The sequence below is a fragment of the Limulus polyphemus genome, unplaced genomic scaffold (genome assembly GCF_000517525.1).
Source record: "Limulus polyphemus unplaced genomic scaffold, Limulus_polyphemus-2.1.2 Scaffold77038, whole genome shotgun sequence".
NCBI classification, from domain to species: domain Eukaryota; kingdom Metazoa; phylum Arthropoda; class Merostomata; order Xiphosura; family Limulidae; genus Limulus; species Limulus polyphemus.
In genome coordinates this window covers 1-20,627 of record NW_013742634.1, presented here as the reverse complement: position 1 = coordinate 20,627, position 20,627 = coordinate 1, and the positions used below count along the sequence as shown (strand labels likewise).

The 20,627-nt window shown below is 33.8% G+C and overlaps 1 protein-coding gene across 1 annotated transcript; it reads left to right on the top strand.

Annotated features, from left to right (window-relative positions):
- Nucleotides 1-15,119: 15,119 nt before the first annotated feature.
- On the top strand, nucleotides 15,120-20,427 carry LOC106477692 (D-glucuronyl C5-epimerase-like). The gene has a single exon (XM_022381185.1). The coding sequence runs from the start codon at nucleotides 15,192-15,194 to the stop codon at nucleotides 16,143-16,145; it is 954 nt and encodes a 317-aa protein (XP_022236893.1). The 5' UTR covers nucleotides 15,120-15,191; the 3' UTR covers nucleotides 16,146-20,427.
- Nucleotides 20,428-20,627: the final 200 nt, after the last annotated feature.

The following is a 20,627-nucleotide window of genomic DNA, read 5'->3' as shown; positions in this document are numbered from 1 at the left end:
AGTGTTGCATCAGTTTTAAACTGTGGTATGAATATTTAAGTATTCGGAACTTACTTATGGGTATTTCTCGGTAATTATCTAGACAGATGATTCCCAAACTTTTTGGTTTGAGAACAAACTGATTTTTCTTTTTTGGGGGGGGGGGGGTGGACTTGGCAGAAAACATAATACTATAATGTAACATCAAAAATCGCATAAAAATTATTATAATATTAATCTGTTTTTGTGAGCAGAGTTCTGTAATGTTCGTCATTTCTAGCCTAAGTTCAGGTTCATCACGTTTAGTTTCCCGGGTAGCAAGTAATGAAAGTCCAATATCGAATATATATAATAGTTAATGGTATCGGAAAACGAACTGATTTGTCTGCAAATTCTGGGTGATTTCCAGTTCTCTGAATCCAAAACCCTATACTTTTTTGTAACCTCTGACCTTAACATTCCATCTCTTTCGTAGAGAAACCAGCCGGCAGGTTATTATTTTGTAAACAATAAGCGAAAACTCCCGAGTAAAGAGCACATTGCTCGTTTTGACTCAAAGACCATATAATGTAGAATTTGTAAATGTTTATACATGTTCTTCCTGCTTGTATAGGTGAAATTTTAATGTCTCAAGTGTCAGATTTGCTCGGGAACCTACAGACTCGTAATTCTGAATCTTACTCGGACCACCCTTGTTCCCCAGACCACAGTCTCGAACCTCTGATCTAGACACTGCGTTTTTGATGTGTGTGATAGAGTGATAAGTACATTTTGACTTCGTTTTGATTTAAACGTTTATTGGCTAATTCCAAAGCTTAACAAAGACCCATTCAACCTTTTCGTGATTTTTAAATAACCTGAAATTGTAACTGAAAAAACTTCATTTATTTTTAGAAATTACCATTTTTGGAGTTTTTTTTTTCTTCAGAGATTGTTTAAATAAAGTATTTAGTACTGTGACCATTAACCCATAGTTGTTAACTGTTACAGCCCATATTATAATTGAGTAAAAAATGGCTCCTTTTGATTATATGATCGAGGCTGTGAATTTGTTTTTCTTTTCTCATAGTTGACCTTTATCGATATGAATTGAACATGTGATCAGAGATCTACGTAGATCAGAACTAACAGTTAATTCTGCAGTGATTAGTATGCTCTGATTTGTCTGTTGAATACCCTTCTCGCGAGTGAGGTTTCTGTCGTTGATCCCAAATTTATTTACTTAGCTAAAAATGCCGAATAAACCTCATAAATGTAAAATAATATTAAATGAGATATATACACATTAAACATTCAGTACTGTTTATTAAACTAACTTGAAAGACAAAATGGAGTTTAACTTGACTTACATTTGTATATTTTTCAATTAAAGTATTCCTTTTTATGGGTTTAACGTTTACCTTTGGAGGAAAGGTCACGACCCAAGATATCGGAGACCAATGAGACAAGAAGAATACCGATCTGCTCTAAAAGATCAAATACAGAATTATCAGCCATTGCTAATAGGCTGTTGAAAACTCCGTCAAATAGTTATGGCGTTCAGTGGCAATCAGATAGGCCTAACGAAACTGTATCGTGGTAACTGGTTCTATTGTAAGTGAGCGACGACGTTTATTAATGATTGTTTGTTTTTAATTATGCACAAAGCTACACAAGGGCTATCTGTGCTCTGCCCACCACGGTATCGAAACCCGGTTTCTAGCGTTGTAAGTCAGTCCGCAGACATACCGCTGTAATAGCGCCACAGTCGTTCGAAAACCACTCTTCGCGGTTTAAATGGAATATATAGTGCGTTATGTGGGGCGTATTGTGAGCGTAATTTTTAACTGAACAGGGGTGGGGATAAGATGGTTTGAAAATTGTACCTACGTATAACTGACCCAGTCAATCACCTAAACCACTCCCACAAACATTTTACTGTGTGTTGAAACCAAAAAAGCCCAAACAAGCGACTTCAGAATAAAACCAAAAAAGCCGCAACTCGCGACTCTCGAAATATTAAAGAACTAATTTTCTGGTTGTTTTTTTTTTTGAAGACTCATTAACAGATTATATACCATAATAAACACAGTTTATTTACATCATTTTGAAACTACCTAAATTATTTAAAGTTTAGCTTTTTTCTTTTAAATGGATCCGTTAAAAATATATTGACCTTGTAGACGCTAACGGCATCCAAACACTAACGCAAAACATCAGCGCACACTAACCAATTAATTCCCAACAATATTCATAGTGAACCTAATTACCGAGAGTTAAACTGTGCGCGAGAAAAAAATTGGTCAAATAGTCTCACCAAAGCTTTCTCTCGAGACTTGGCCAACAATGTCTCCTCGTATGGACGTTTAAATCACTTTGTATTGAATTTAGCGGCTTTTCTAAAACAACATTAGTACATCCAAAACGCAAGCTGGTTGTTTTACTTGTTTAAAATCACAAATTTTTAAATAATTTGATGTTTAGATTTATAACTGTCTTTTGGAAATACGCCACTTTTGTGTGACGTTTGCTAACTTGGGTATTAATTGCGGTTTGTTTGGGATTATGGCTGAAAATGTCGCGCGAAGCGAATGTATCCAACTGATAACCACGTGCAATGTTCTTTTTAAAGACTTTTTGCCCAAAGCTACATAAAGACTCTCTGCGCAGCTTCACAGTCAGATACGCTAACCGTTATGCTACACCCGAACCTAGGTGTTATCTGATCACCATGAGAACAAACCGCTTGAATTAATGTATTTTTTCCCTCTTGTTTTCTGAGCTATAAAATTGTGAATTTCGGCAGTGAAGGTTATGGAAAGTGTGGGCAGCCCATGGCCATTTCGCAAAAATATGTGATAAACTCGTAGAATCACCGATAGTGTGTTTTTTAGCTAGTCAGAGAAAAATAATGCTAAAACTCTCATTGAAATTTCACGCTTTTGTAATTTTGAAAAAAGTATTTTTTGTTGTATATATAATTGACTTTTAACTGTTATTAGAATCGTGAAATAAATTTATTTAGCGAAAACTTTGTTTTATTAATAGTGGGGCCATTTCTGTGTTCGACTGACCACATCCATCGTGTAAAGAAACTTAGTAGCACTGTTTCTTCAGGGGGTTCACAACTGTAGGTACATATTGTGAGTCAAGTAACACCCTAAACACAATATTGATAGTCAAAGTAACACCCTACACACAATATTGATAGTCAAAGTAACACCCTACACACAATATTGATAGTCAAAGTAACACCGTACACACAATTAATATTGATAGTCAAAGTAACACCGTACACATGAATAATATTGCGAGTCAAGTAACACCGTACACATGATTAATATCGAGAGTCGAGTAACACCGTACACACAATTAATATTGCGAGTCAAGTAACACCGTACACAAATTAATATTGCGAGTCAAGTAACACCGTACACACAATTAATATTGCGAGACAAGTAACACCGTACACATAATTAATGTTGAAAGTCAAGTAACACCGTACACGTATTTAATACTGAAAGTCAAGTAACGGCGTACACATAATATTAGATTTTATGAATTTGAGGTTTTATCAACGAGTGAATGGTGTTAAATAAGATGGACAGTGGCCGACTTCTATGTTGAGAGTTACTACAAATCGCTGTGACAAACAGTGGTCGCGGCACGTATTTACCCTGTGACTTGTATCATTTGAATTAAGTTAAAAAAAAATCCACCGTGTTACAAAAGGTGCGATTAATGCGGAATAATCCCTCGTGACGTAGGAGAAGTCCATTTTGTAGTTGCTGAAAAAAACCCAGCAACAACAAAGAAACTAGGTCTTTAATGAAGATTATATGTATGTAAAAAATTTATATTGAGCCTTCGTGGCCATCGTGAAAACTTTTTTTTAAATTTGTTCACCAATTCTATTTAAAAACAAACTATTTTAATTTTGTATGCACGTGCACGAGATGGATAGTCGCATGATTAACGTTCTTATTACGGGGAAGTGTCAAGATTCCTCGTACAATCATAGTAATCTATTGCTCGTCACCCATTACCAGAAATTAATCCTCTAACCCACTGCCTGCCAAAGTGACGGGCTTTCTGTTTCATTAATTTCCGGTTGACGTCCTTCCTACATGTTGTTTCTATCGGCGCGCGGTTGACCGATTCCCATCTCTACTCATTCTTAGTACTGGTGTAAAGGACTGAATTAATGTAGACAACGTAATCATCGGTATAACAATACAACATTTGAACGTCTCTGACGCTCGTGAATTTCTGTAGAGTTTACAGCCGTTAACGTCCAGACGCATGTACCAACAAGGACAAGTTTAGCCGAATGTGTTAACTAGACCTTGAATACTTGAAACACGTTCTTCAACCGCTAGCATAAACCCCAGTATTATAACACCCCCCTACATCCCATGAGAATTGTTCTCCGTGTGATGAAGTTTGGTTTATCAACAGCTCGACACAGAAATATTCAGTTGTCAGCATGTATGTTGGTTGCTTTCTCCTGGAGTGAAGTTCATGTTAGCAAAACAGAATTAGTCGCGATAGGAATAGGCCAAATCAAGCCAAGTTTATTTACAGTAGAATTAAAAAATATATTCAATCTACACGTGAAAGTTTTGGTTCTTTTTTTAACCCCCACCATTCGTGTGAAGTATTTTCGTCGCGGTCGGAAAACATGTAGAGGGGGGAGGTACATTACCAGGTCCGTCTAAATAAGTCGCACACCCGGGGACCGACTGTTCGATGAATTTATTGTCTGGAAGGGACTACAAGGTTTCGCACTTAGCTAGATTAAACTTTCCCACTGTCACGTTCTAATGGTAAAATCAATACACCCTGTTGTAGTGATGAGAACTGTATGAGACAGGACGTATTTTGGGTAATACGTACACTATTTATAAATATAAAAACACGTACCTTAGCTCCTCTGAATATATTCGTCAGCTCTTTACTATTGTAGAATGAGCTTTGAATATTGTAGGTTCTTAATTTCAACTTATTTAAGATAAAGCCGTATGTTGGTAAAAAAAAAGTTTAATACACATAATATGTTAATAATTTTAAGCTCATGAAACAATATACACAAATAGATTTTTATAGATGGTAGTCTTGGATCGATTTGTATTTTGACACCAGGGGAAGGGGGTCTCCAGAGTATTTTGATATTGTTATTATTTACTGTATAGATTTTGCAGTAAATTGTGTATATTATTTGTATGTAAAGTAATAAACTCAATACGTATCTACCTGATATCAGTTTGATTAACATATACGTAGATTTTCTTTTTACATTAAGGATCTGTCCATCTTGTATTTTTGGACAGTATCGAGTGAACTACAGATAAAAGTGACCGCGGCTAGTCACGCCATGTCTGCCGGTAACGAGAATATATCCAGAACACTCCATTTTTATATTATTGTTAAGCATGCACGTAAAATTTAAATTATTTTTTTGTGTGTGTAACATTTTGCATATTATATATATTTAAATATGTAAACATGTTCATTATAGAAAAGACTGCTTCAACACAGTTAATTAATGATCTCAGTTCGGGTATTTATTTCAGTGTAAATGATGTGTTTTATGGGTTATGCTAGTTTACTTTAGGGACGTACAAAATGATTTCTTTAACACACTCAATATTTTAATCTGCGTGTCTGTATTCATATATTAAAAGAAATATCCCATTCGAAGGACTTTTAGTTTCTTTTGTTCTTTCTTTAATGACACTTTCATTAACAGTATTGGTTAGAAACTTTAATGTATGTAGTTTATTATTTTAGATACTTTTTATAGAGACTAGCAGAAATATCCGCCCTCCCGGCAGGTATAACTGCTAGTTCCTGCGGAAGGCTATTGGGCCTTTTCTGGAATTGTCTAAAAGTTCTACAACAGTGTACTCATACTTGACATTCAATAACGTTCACCTTTCATAAGAAAAAGGATTTTATTGAAATTTTAGTTTAAAAATGAGCTATCATCACAGAGTAGATTTTATTGAAGTATTTCTTTGTAGACGCAGTTATCAATGAAAGTGTCTTGCTTTTCTGTTACAACACTCACTAAAGATTTTCACTAAAGAAAAACAAATAATTTTGTTCAAGTTTGTTTTTGATTGTTTTATATTTTAAACTTACTCCTTTTGTTTGTAATTTTTATTGGTTAAATCTGGAACATTTCATTTTTGGGGATATTTCAATTGTTTTATTTATTGTGTTAAATTAAATCACCATTTTGCTGTTATAAGGTCGTTTATTTCTAGTATTAATATGTTTTCTATACAGACATTAAATATATGAACAGTTCTTGAAAAACTCCTGTCACATCATACAGAATAAATACTAATATCCAATCAATAATACAGCTAATTAAACATGCTCTTCTTACTCAGAATGCGTTATTTTAATAGGTTCATACCATCGCTGTTAACGGCATTTTCGGCCATAACCCCAATAATAACTCGCGTGGTTAGACCTAAAACCTGACAATACAAAATAATCTTATTATAATGGAGCTTGCTTGCGATGTATACGTCCAGAACTCGAATCTCGGAAACTACCGCACCGATCATAACTGGGTAATATATTTATAACTAGGCAGTATTTTTTATAGCTGAGCTCAGCGTTTCGCTTTACACCTTCTTCAGGAGTGTTCACTAAAACACAAACTAAAGCTTTGTACTGACAATTTCGGTTAGTGTTATAAGGTCGTTTAGTTGTAGTGTTCATATCGTACATCAAGTTTATGTATCCTACCTAGTCATTGTGAGTCCTCATAACACATATATATAGTACGTTATCACGGTGACCTATAATATAAATTGTATCTTATGTAGCCACAGTGAGTCGTCATAAAATATGTCGTAAATTGTCATGGTGACGTGTTAAATGTATCATACGTTGTCGTGGTGACCTGTAATATCAAATGTATCCCATGTAGGCATGATGAATCGTCATATAAAGTATATCGCATGTTGTCCGATCAAACGTATCCTACAATTATGGTGACGTCTCAAATCAGTATATCTTTCGTAAGCCGTCATATAAGATTTATCCCAGGTTGTCATGGTACCCGTCAGGAGTTGTTGGTTCATGTATTCTAGTTGTTACTTCTTAATGACGCAAAACTCAACTGTTCAGTATATATGCAATGTTTTAATTGTATCCTGTTTAAGACAAGCTTACACGTGGATGTCCAATAGACTCGTGTCTTCTGTCAATAAGAAATCGGTCATTCAGAGTGACCTTCATGAGCCTCAGAAGTATGAAATTAATTTCCTACATCATAGAGCACGTGACAACAAAACATCTTAATCATTATGTTCACATCAGTTTCTCGATTTATAATCCCGTTCCACCCTTTCCTCAATTGGTATTGCTTATCTACGTCATGAACTACTACATGATATTCTGTTAAAAACGAGTTCGAATACTTAAAACTATGGATTTGGCATTATGGTAATTGATGAAAAAATTCTGGCGTTTTTTGTTTTACTTTTTCCTGAAATAATACTGTAAAAATTCATAATATTCAATTAGAATCAGAGCCCCCATGAAATTATTTATAGTTACAGTAGTCAAACATATATATATTTTACAGTAAGTTTATTTGCTTATATAAAAATATTTTTGTACACAACAACCCCTATCTGGACAGTGTAAACGCCCGCCATTTTGTGTCTGTTTGTTCAGTTTACCTGAAATTTGTAGTCCGCCATTTTGTATCTGTTGACCCCCCGTTTACCTGAAATTTGTGTAAAAAATCATTTTTTTTGTTTTATGTATATTACCGAGCTACTACTTGAACACTAATTCTTGATATTTACAGGCGAGGGTTGGCCCTCTTGTAGAAGTACTTTGGATTTCGGCGTTGGCGATACCACAAACAACTTAACAACGTGATGGGCAGAGCACGGATAGCCCATTGCGTAGCTTTGTGCTTAATTGCAAATAGACAGACCACAAAATATACCACGCACACGAAACTGTGGGTTCATTATAAGAACGGTAGTCAATCCCTTTTCATGAATGTAGATAAGAAATAGTACGGAACTATTTAGAAGTTCAGTTCTCAAGTCCTTAATCCGGTCATGCTTGTCCACTTCCAATAATCGATAGGCTTCCTATAATCGATTAACTAATCAGATTTGATTTATCCTACATTTGGTACATTTTTCTGCTCTTTTTTTCCTTCCTCTACTATACCCACAGCTGAGCGTTCTTTTGGAATGTGTATATGCTTATTTTTTATTTCTATAACACGCGAGACTTACTGGAAGTGCTAATTTTAAACTAGGTGTCGCTCGATAGAGAGGCTGGTGTCTAAGGTAACTTTACAACAGACAACATTGAGCACCTTGGCTGCACGCCATGAATTGAAGTAATGAAAACCAGACATACTAGTAAGCTCTGACAGAAACGTACACTTTGAAAGCTTTAGGATGATAGGCCCAGCCTTTGTATCTCACAACTGATACTGGTGAAACTATGCAAAGTTCTTTTTCAAATCATCCTAATAATGTCATATTCACATCAGATAGAAAGTATTCTTCGCAAGATTATATTTAATATATATAAATTGATTTAGGCATTCATTTTACATCATCATCACCTGAGTAACGATCATCTGGTAGATAAACACTTTAGAATAGCGTACAATCTCTAATCTAAATAATATATTCAAGTAACAATCATTTTAATGATTTCCCGTTTTACCAAGAGATGGCGGGTCACGCAACTACTAACATTTATCATTGGTCTTCATCTTTTAAACTACATATGAAATACATGTTTATTAATATCATAATAAATCCAGTGAATATTATGGCCTCTACAAAACATTAAATGCGTAACATTAAAAGAAATTCATACAAAAACAGTCCATAAGAACTTTTATTATTTTTCAGTAGTTGACTCGTGTACGAAACGAACACAAAAATACACACGTTATTTACATTGATACTCTGGCTTTAAATGCTTCTACTGTTTGAAATCAAAACTCCAGTAACCGAAACGTTGCCGTAGCAACCACATTTCTAGATGTGCACAATTTACAACAATGAAAGCTTTATTGACAATGAAACCAAGAATTTTACGGTCTTATTTTTGTGTTACGTACCCTGTCATAAGAAAAATGAAATGGATATAATGCCGATGTTTAAAGTAACTAAGATCCCACGTGTATTACAGCATAAACTATTTATTCAAGAAGACACAAAAGTCTAACGGAAAAAAGTGTTGATACAAGAAAAACTTGTAATTTTTTTATGATAAATAAACAGAGATGCCCTCTATTGGTTAACTTTATCCCAACGAATTGATAAAGTATATCAAATACATATATATATAATGTAGAAGTCGGGATTGCCTAAAGCTATCAATTAGCAGTAAATGAAATATTGATAACCATAAACAGATCTTAGTAATAATGAAACCAGATAAGACAAATGATATAGAGAATAATTGATATGGTGAAGCATGATTACAATTAATTATACTTGTCATAAGACACCAGTAGTAGGCCTATTTTATTCTTTTAACACTGTATTCTAGTCTCTTAGAAAAGTGTATAATAATAATATTACAACTGAGTGAAACCAGCCAACAGCAACGGATGTGGCAGACTACATATAAAATGCAGTGTTAAAAGGGCATGTTCTAACATACAGATACAAACTGTTATAAATTTACTTGTCCTTGATGTCAGCAAGGCTGTATTGGTTCTACAAAAAGGAAACTGTTAACACATATAAAAGAACATGCCAACTTCACACTAAGTATGTTAGAACATTCAAACTTCACACTAAGTACGTTAGAACGTGCAAACTTCACACTAAGTACGTTAGAACGTGCAAAATTCACACTAAGTACGTTAGAACATGCAAAATTCACACTAAGTACGTTAGAACATGCAAACTTCACACTAAGTACGTTAGAACATGCAAACTTCACACTAAGTACGTTAGAACATGCAAACTTCACACTAAGTACGTTAGAACATGCCAACTTCACACTAAGTACGTTAGAACATGCCAACTTCACACTAAGTACGTTAGAACATGCCAATATCACACTAAGTACGTTAGAACATGCCAACTTCACACTAAGTACGTTAGAACATGCCAACTTCACACTAAGTATGTTAGAACATTCAAACTTCACAGTAAGTACGTTAGAACATGCCAACTTCACACTAAGTATGTTAGAACATGCAAACTTCACACTAAGTACGTTAGAACATGCAAACTTCACACTAAGTACGTTAGAACATGCCAATATCACACTAAGTACGTTAGAACATGCCAATTTCACACTAAGTACGTTAGAACATGCAAACTTCACACTAAGTACGTTAGAACATGCCAAATTCACACTAAGTACGTTAGAACATGCCAATATCACACTAAGTACGTTAGAACATGCCAATATCACACTAAGTACGTTAGAACATGCCAAATTCACATTACTTCACTGTGAATTTTTTACAATCCATAAAATATACCAGGATGTCTTCATAATGCTCTAATGTTCAAATATATTTTTCATTAAAAATATTTTTCTTTCTTTAATTCTATTAAAAATTTAGTACAATCATCTTACAGTTAAGTGCCGAGTTGATGACACAAAGATAACTCCACCAATGTGCCTATCCCAAAATCTGTTGTTGTTGTTGTTTAAACTGATAAATTTTGTTGTAAAGGAATCTCATGTTTTGGTTGAATGGTAAGTTTATTTATCATGTTGACAGTGTTACTATGGGCTCAAGAATGGCAGTTTAAAGTCATAAAACAAACGTTTTGTCTATAAATCAGCTAAAACAGGTTATCCAAAGGATATGTTCACAGGGTACAATTAAACCTAATTGTTACCTGTTGTTTTTAAGAACCTATCTCTTCTAATGATATACTCGTTTACACAACACTTAACTGTACGATCTCTTCTAATGATATACTCGTTTACACAACACTTAACTGTACGATCTCTTTTAAACTGTAGTTGTGGAATTTCTCGAGAAACCTAAAAACTCTCTCTCTCAGAGTATATTCATTTGTGGCAAATGTTTTCAAAAAATCAACTGACAAAGCACGGTTATAAATTAGTGTTTGATACAATTGGTCGTAAGGGACACACGTACAGTTAAGTGTTGTGTAAACGAGTATATCATTAGAAGAGATAGTACAGTTAAGTGTTGTGTAAACGAGTATATCATTAGAAGAGATAGTACAGTTAAGTGTTGTGTAAACAAATATATCATTAGAAGAGATCGTACAGTTAAGTGTTGTGTAAACAAATATATCATTGTATATCATTAGAAGAGATAGTACAGTTAAGTGTTGTGTAAACAAATATATCATTAGAAGAGACAGTACAGTTAAGTGTTCTGTAAACAAATATATAATTAAAAGAGATCGCACAGTTAAGTGTTCTCCATGCCAACTCTGCTATCTGCCAACACAATATCGAAACGTGGCATCCACTTTCTCTCTCCAACTTCAAAATTCTCTCAACAGCCAAACATGATACTGAACTTCTAATATAAAAAAAAGTGACATTATACAGAAAAACTTTTTTTTGTCTCTAAGTAATACACATTCTTTATCTGATTTAAATCTATTTTAATATAACTATTTCACACTTTCCATTATATTTAATAAATACTACATATTATTTCATGTTAATTTATTATTAAATTAATTACTAAAGTTTGAATACCGGTAAATTCATGATCTATTTAACTTATCACTGTTAATACTGTATGGTGTCTTGACAACTGTTATGTTTTCAGTTTACTAAACACTGTATGATTAAATCAAAAAGACTTATTCTTCATTACTTACCTGACTCCGCGGGAAGTTTTATAATCCATTGTCTAGCTTTGTCCTTAACAACAAATAAACATTACTTACCATCTGTTTTAAATTCCAGGACTTTCCTGTTTGTGGCTTCATCAAGAACTCTTTTCAATGGGATCCTTGTTTTCCCAATAGTGGACATCGTCCATTGTGCTGAGGGAGGTTTTTCACCACCATCAACCAGAGTTGTGGACGGACTTTTTTCCGTAAGATTCTTGCTGAAGTGGCTCAGCCCAAACTGGGCAATCTGGATTGGATAAAAATGACCATGGGAATCCCACTGAGTTGAAATAGGGACACCTAGAAAACATTAAAATAAAAATGACCATGGAAATCCCACTGAGTTGAAATAGGGACACCTAGAAAACATTAAAATAAAAATGACCATGGAAATCCCACTGAGTTGAAATAGGGACACCTAGAAAACATGATATTTTTATATCCCATAAACAAACCTTAAAAAATATGTCATCTTGATAGCTAGTAAATATATCAGTAGACCAAGTTTTAAACCTTATATTTTATAGCCTTAACCAAACTTTTCTCAAACAACTAAGTACATTAATTTCAGGCCTCAGATAGTGAATCAAATAACTTGTTCATCACTGGCCCTTGCAAAGATCTTATAACCAATCAGAAGGACATTCTCCTAGAGCATGTTATAATATACTTAGTGGGTGATTTAAAGTTAGCATGTTCTTTTATTGGTTTTAAAGAGTTTCCTTTTTCCGTAGAACCAAGGACAATTAATTCACAAACTACAAAGTGTATCTGTTGGTATCTGTTTCTTAAAATTAAATAAAGTAGGCAACAACTAGGTTTAGATACACACCTTAATTGTACCTGTGGGTATATCCTTCAGATAACTTATTATAGCTGATTCTTAATAACAAAGATATTTAGACACTTAAATTGAATATAAAGTACTTAACTGAATGTCACATGAAAATATATTATTTGCACAAAAATTCCTTGACGCTTAGCTTCGTAAGTGCTAGATATTTTAATGTCTTCTTATGATAAATTTCACATTAGAATCCTCCATTACTGTTACTAATTAAGGTATCCACAAATGTAAATTTATGGTCTATACTATACTGTGTTTACTCTTTAGCTACTGAAGATATTGTTTGTGTCATCAACAGATCTTGACCTATCAATCCCAGGTATCATCTTAGAAGCCTTTCTCTGACCCTTTCCAACAACTGAAATAACCAATAACACTATTACTTCTTCAATATTTCTGTAGATACAACTAAAACCCTCCTTGCTTGGATGGCTTAAGAGACTAATCAACCAGAACACCAAGATCTTTTTTTAAGGTTATTCCCATTAAAATGATGATATTCTACATACATCACTTTGCATTTATTCACCAAATAATCCAAATTCTTTTGTAAAGCAGCAGCACCCAAAACTTCAATGTCATCAGCAAATTTAACTCATTTATTGACCATTGATGTAAATCAAAATGAACAAAGTTCCTAACACTGAGCCCTGAGGTTCCCTAATTATAACGTTAATTCAACCCTCTGCTTCATCTATCCAGTTAGAGATAATTTTTTTACAAGCCTTTTACGTGGTGCCTTGCCAAATGCTTACTGAAAATACATCCAGACCCTTTTCAGACGATGTCCAAAGATTAGTAACTCGAGATTTCCCCGAGTAAAATCACTCTGACTGTCAAACAAAGGTTTGTTAAGTGACTTCTCAAAGAATCTTCTTCCATCCCTGATGAAAGGCTTAACAGGTCTATAATTATTGGGACTATTTGTATCACCTTCCTCGAAAAACAGAATAACATTAACCATATTAAGCGTGTGTGTATTTTATAAAGGAAACAGTAGTGTTAATGAGACATCAAATAGAAGCAATGGTTACATTTTCTTGTTTCTTAACTACCAGTGAATTTAGTTGATTGAACAAGATTGTCTTGTGCTCACAAAGACTAGGGCACGATTGAATAATAAAGCAAAACAAGAATGTAATTATACAAAGCATTTATTAAGTGTTTAAGAATCTTCAACAGAGGTACACAACAGAAATGTGATATAATTTGTAATAAATATAAAAATAGAACAAAAAAAATAAAAGTATGTAAGTCTAATAAAATAGTTATATCAAATGAAAAATGAGTTTTTATCTATAATGTCTATTTTTATTAGAAGTTCAGTTGTTGAAAGGGTTTTAAAGTTGCCATGGTTTGTAACTTTTTTTTTTCAGTTGATGTCTAGTTTCACTAATATAAGAAACATGGACATGCCGGGCCAAAAAAAAAGAAAATAATGTACTCATTCTTAACTGATGTGTTTGTCAAGTCACCCAAGATACCTACTGTCTACAATTACTTACCATATCTTAGATGACAGAGGTCCCTTATCACGAAACAGTTGAAAAAATTATGTAACTCTAATTATCCTCAACCTCAATTTCAGGCTTAAAAAACATTTCTGCTACAACGATCGTGTACTAATTGTTCATTGTTCATGTCTCCTCTACTTGTATAGGTGCCGAGACTGTGAGGTTTCTTATATTAATGACACTAGACATCAACTAAATGTACGAGCATTTGAACAAACACTGGAAGAAAACTGAAATTGTTTCTTTGGAAAAAAGAAGAGTTAGAGGGGATCTGATTGAGGTGTTTAAGATTGTTAAGGGAATTGTCATATTTAACGGTAAGAGCAGGGGATATGGGTAGCACTTCCAGATATGTGACAGAAGTTAAGATCCTAATATACTGTTAATTAAAATGTATTAACTGTTACATGAATGTACATCCCAGAGTTTTCCTTATCTCTAATGTATTTGGGTTCACAAGTGAAGAATCCCCAAGCTGATTCACAGACCTTGGCTACATGAGAAATAGTACCTCCTGCGTGAGTAAGACACAGATTTTTATGTTAAAATTTTTACCTAAACATGATAAGAAAATTGGTCTTCTTATAAAAAAAATCGATGATCGAAAGACTGAATAACTACTTCTGTACTAAAATCTAATGATTAGGATACAGTATAATATAATATTCTCACAGCAACTTGTTTACAGAGTTTCGGAGATTTGTTCTATACCAAGATCTGCAAGGAAGTATAATAGAAAATCCATAACTATTGTTCAGAAAGTTTTATGATGACCCCTACACTATATAAAGAAAGGTTGCCCCATCCAATCAACCTGTAATTAGGTGTGGTGAAGTACGTAACTGACTCATCGACAAACTTAAGTCAATTTTAACTATGTTTTAAATGAGGCAGAAAATAAACTATTAGTTTAAGACATATGTTTTATTTGTTACAGGTTCTGAGACTGATCCAGGCCTTACTTTAACATTGGAAAATGATTCCACTGATACAACCTTGACCTTTGACCTGAAAATGGTAGCCAGCGTCACGGTGACAGTGGTCATACTTGGAGGTAAACGTTCGATATACAGATTACATTACGTAATGACTGACTCACTTATCTCTGCACAAGACAATGAAGTCTTCCTTGGGATAGGGACAGGTAAGGATTGGACAAAAGTGACACGTGACCTTGTTGTAGATTTACAAAAAGGACTGATGCTGACAAGAAGTTCAAAAAAGAAGGCAAAGCTGCGAAGCACAAGAGTTCGTAGTATTACACTACAGGGATGGGGATACATAGACAACATTACTCTGAGCTCTTCTGCACACGTGGCTCACTTTTTTGCAGTTGCTGATTGGTTTGTCCGCCACCAAGATGAAAATGGCGGATGGCCAATCATGGTTACACGGCGTCTTTCTCCCGGGATGGCCGATTTAGCTCCAGGCTGGTATTCGGCAATGGGACAGGGTCAGGCTATCTCTGTACTTACTAGGGCCTTCAACATTACAGGAAACTTGACTTATCTCCATTCTGCAATGAATGCCATAGAGCCATTCAAAGTGCGATCTGAAAATCACGGTGTAATGACCACATTTGCTGGAAAATACGTCTGGTACGAGGAGTATCCCACGACACCCAGTTCGTACGTTCTTAATGGATTCATCTACTCTCTTATAGGTCTTTATGACCTCAAAATGACCTGCACACACAGAGATTGCAAAACAGCAGCCAAACTATATGAAGATGGCATGGTGTCTCTAAAGAAAATGTTGCCTCTCTTCGATACAGGTTCTGGGTCGGTTTATGATCTTCGGCACTTCTCGCTGGGAGGAGTGGCACCTAACTTGGCCCGGTGGGATTACCACACAACTCACATTAACCAGTTAATGCTGTTGAGTACTTTCAATACTGACCCCATTTTTAAAGCTATTGCTGACCGTTGGATAGACTACATGAAGGGGAAACGAGCAGCTCATAACTGATGCGTCTTTTTTTACAAAATAGCTTATTTATGGTAAAAACAAACATTAACACAACTGCTTACATTGCTTGGTGAAGGATCATGTGCAAGTTCCTGGAGTAACAAACTATAAAATAAGGCTTTCAAGGTGGATGTAATGAGTATTTTTATGACGTTTACAGCTCTCAGCCATGTCCTCTTTGAAGACCAAGAAAGAACTCCTATAAAAAAAAAGAGAGAGATATTTTCTGGCCTTTTGTTAATAACTCTGTTATATGGAAGATGTAAGTTAATCATTCAGATATTTAAAAAGAAAATTACACTACAGGATAATATAAGTTCTTAACCTTCATGTGATAACTGAATAATTTCAAAAATGGCACTTCCCATTGAAATTTTGTTTTGTATATTTTGTTCTTCGCAGAATACTTTTTTTCTTCTTCTTTTGTACAAAGTTATGTGAAACAGCATGTTGCTATGGTTATCTTATTTATTTGAATATCTGTTGGGATTCCTAAACTTGAGGCCTAACCTAGTCCCCCCCCCCCCAACTAATTGGGTGAAATTTTTTATTTAATTGATTAAGTGAAGTTTAAGAAGTTAATTTCTTATGTAGCACTCTTGTGTCCTTTAGAATGAAGAAGGATTATTAATTAATTAACTAATTAGATTAGTTTTGAAATCAAGCTTTTCGCACATTACACCTCAAGTAATAGATCTCTCAAGGTCAGCTACAATTCAAACAGTGGCTTCATTTCTTCTTCATACAAGAGGGAGGGGGAAGTGTGACAGAGTTCTGTCAGTACGTAAAACACTCTCATTAAGAAAAAACACAAAAAACAGGATTTGGCTCTGGTATTATATATAGTTTTCCTTAATAAAATATTAAAACATGAGCATGAAATACTTCAGACTTATAATCAGGAAGTAAACCCAGAGTTAGTGGCTCACACTAGTGCTCAACTTCTGCTAAATGTTTCCAATGATTGACCAGTAAAAGTACAAAACATCGAAGATTACATTTTAGATCTGCTGACTAATACTAATATAATTGTTTCACACACCAGCATCACAGAGAAGACAGCTAGTTTAGTAAAACTAGTTCGGATGTGGAGCTAGATTAGGCCCTAGTGGAATTGTGTACAAGGAAAAATCAAAATTTTATTCCAATTGGAAGAGCAGGGTAGAAATACAAATAATTGTAGCGTATTGTGATTCGTTAAGTTGTAACAACTTATTATTACTTGTTTTTTTTTGTCTTATTTTTAAAAGATTTCATTAACTTGTGGTCGTAATCACAATTTCAATGTTTGAAGGTTTCCATCCTTAACCTTAAGGTTAGTGTACCACGTTGAAACAGAAAATTGTATTTAGACTAGTTTGTAGTCTGAATTTGGCAGTTAGTTCTTTTTTTTTTTTATAAATCGTGCAAAGTTGAGAATGAAAACAACATTAAAGCTTGCTTTTAAATATAGAACAAGATTTCTATGTCTTTAGCTGGTTAAATAGGCCTTATTCCACTTGTTGATTATGTCAAATGTTCTTGACTTTGCTTATATCTTTTAGGCATAACTTGTTTTGAAACTTTACTTTCGTGCTGATTGATGACCAAAAGGAAAACGACCTGTGGAAACCTTTACGACTTAAGAATCAAAATTTAAATCTTTTCGTGACAAGTTTATATAAATGCTGTAGTTAAGTTTCCAGTAGCCTACTTCGTTTCATTATTATAAGGAAAAGCTAATGTTCCTAAATAGTAGAATTACAATCTTTGATGTGAGTGGGTCAGCAAGCATAATTGTTCGTAATGGATATGTCCTAGTGAAAGCCGAGTTTTGGAATACTGTTTTAAATATCTTAACTTTTCGTCTGTTTATGGTCTGAGAAATCATTACCTTAGTATACTTACAGATTGTACATAACCATGTAAAAGTTTCCCACAAAAAAAGTAACGGATGAATCAAACACTGTATTCTACTTTTGTCTGGAACAGAACCAGTTTTTGACATCTGTTATTTCTATAACTAAAAGTATTACTTTTTTTGTTCGGAAACTAACCACATAATTTGGGTTTATACGATTTATTAAGTTAAGAACTCTTTTTTTTTTTACCATTGTGTAAAACAAAAAAATCAGCTGTTGACGTACATGCCTTTGTTACCTTAATTTAAACTAGTCCATAAATGGGCAGAACAGCATACTGACTACACAGTAGCACCTGGCTTGCTACACACACAGTTGTATGTATGCGTGTCATATATGTACAAAACATGTTTCATCTAGTGTTATGGCATATTCAATAACCTAACTTTCACTGGCTTGTTCATATCTACTTAATAGAAAATCTGGTTTTGTGAGGTGGCAAGTTGTATAATTCTTTAGAATACCACCCCAAAACGAACTTCTCTGTACTAAAAAAGACCACAATGTTGTTGTTTAAACTGTAACACATAAAGCCTAGTGTATGATTCTATACTAAAAATGGGTGTATTATTTGAAATGTGATATTTAATTCTATACAAAATATCCAATTTAGAGTTATTTTTTCTTGTGATTCAAGTTCAGTTCCTAAGATGTTTTATTTCAGGTCCATTGTTGACTTATACCAATTTCAAGACATGCAGTATTTGATCGTGATCATAGTTTATTCACATTCCTAGCTCATGATACAGAATTCCCGTGTGGCTTTTTCTAATTATTACAGTAATCTGTTTCTGTTTAATGTAATATATTTTAAATAGTGCATACAATATGAACCCAAGTTTTGAGATCATTGTGAATTCAATCCATATTTATGGAAGCAGTAGGCTTGAATTGTTTAAGTTTACAAGATTAACCCTATGAGAATACGTGGGTGTTAAAGTGATCGTGCCATTTAACATGATGCCAGAGTTATTCATTCAAACCCCACCCCATTGCTGCTTTCTCGACATTTAGACAGTTCGTGTTAGAGTAGAGATAATACCAGTTAAAAGGTACAGAAACTACACGTGTATGTGCATGATGGACACGAACATCACCTTACTCTTTGACTTGTCACAGTCCAAGTTATGCTGACTTCGTGAATTCACGGACATATCTTTAATACTTTATTAACACCTTTGATTTTCTGTGTACTGTTTACTAAAAGCTTACTCTATTCTTTTGAGGATACATTTCACAAATTTGGAATTATGGTCAATATTACTTCTCTACTATGGGGTTGGTTCGAAAGTGGACGCAGTCAGTTAACAGTTTGTGTTTAGTGTTGTTGTACGTAATGAGAAATATTTAACAAAACTTCGTAACATTTTCAAACCTCGTTACTTCCTTCCATACGTAACAAACTGATGATCATGAAACTCCACGTTTATCTGTAATTAAGTGTACCGCACAGAAACTGGAGTGTAAATGTTGACCGGATAACAACTGACCATACACTTGTGCATCAGTGATAAAAGCTAGTTAAAACTAATATAGTTATGTATATTAAGAATGAGATGTTTATTTCATATTATCTATTTAAGTAGAACTAATTACAGAATGAAAATGTCAGTCTCGCATTGCATGCTTTTATGATAACTTTATGTTGAACAAATAAGAAACGTTAATCTTTTAATATCGCTAGAGCCAAATTCATATTTTAACTTGAAGAAGTTCGACAAAAGTAACATATAATTTTAATGTATCTTTCAAATATAATAATGCTATTTTAGAGCCCTATATGTTTTAGGCTTATGAGATTAGTAATATTAGAATTTTAAATTAAATCAAGTTCAACAGATAGGCCGAGTTTCTTCGTGAAGGTTAAAAATATCTTTCTAATGTTCTCAACTTTTCTTTACTGCAGCTCCATTTGGCCAAAGTCTGGCATAATAACAATTTTTTTTTTATTAATTCACGTTAGGGACAACGCTAGAATATTACACTTTTCAACGACTGGTTTATATTAAAATAATGTTGTTGTTTTTAGTTTACAGATTACTTTTCTTCTGAGTTACTCCAACTTAACATCGAATGTTAAATGTTACAATTTTGGACATTAATAGAGTTATTATTTTTTTTATTATTTGATTATGCTTTCTTAGCAATATTAAAGAGACACAAAAAAATGACCTCTGGTGAAACAACAATGAAATTACATTAAATCCTGTGCATAATATTATGGAAAACTAAAAACCAGAAGAAACAGTATCCTACCACAGACTGGTTACCCTTTAACACTTGTTTGGCTGAATTCCTAAAATTGTACAAATTATGTATTTCAGGTATTTGTTGTTGTTATAAATTCTTAGCATAGTACGGAATATTAATATTTATTTTGGTCCAACTTAATTTATGTATTTAATATAAAAATAATAATATTAATAAATTAATTTATTGGTTTTTTGTTATGCACAGGATGTATTTTCATTGTTTATTTTGTAATCATTACACTAAGGTACGTACAGTTTACTTGTGAGAGGCTCTAGATAACAAGCCAAAACCTTAATGTGTAGAGTGTGTCATTATCAAACTTAATGAC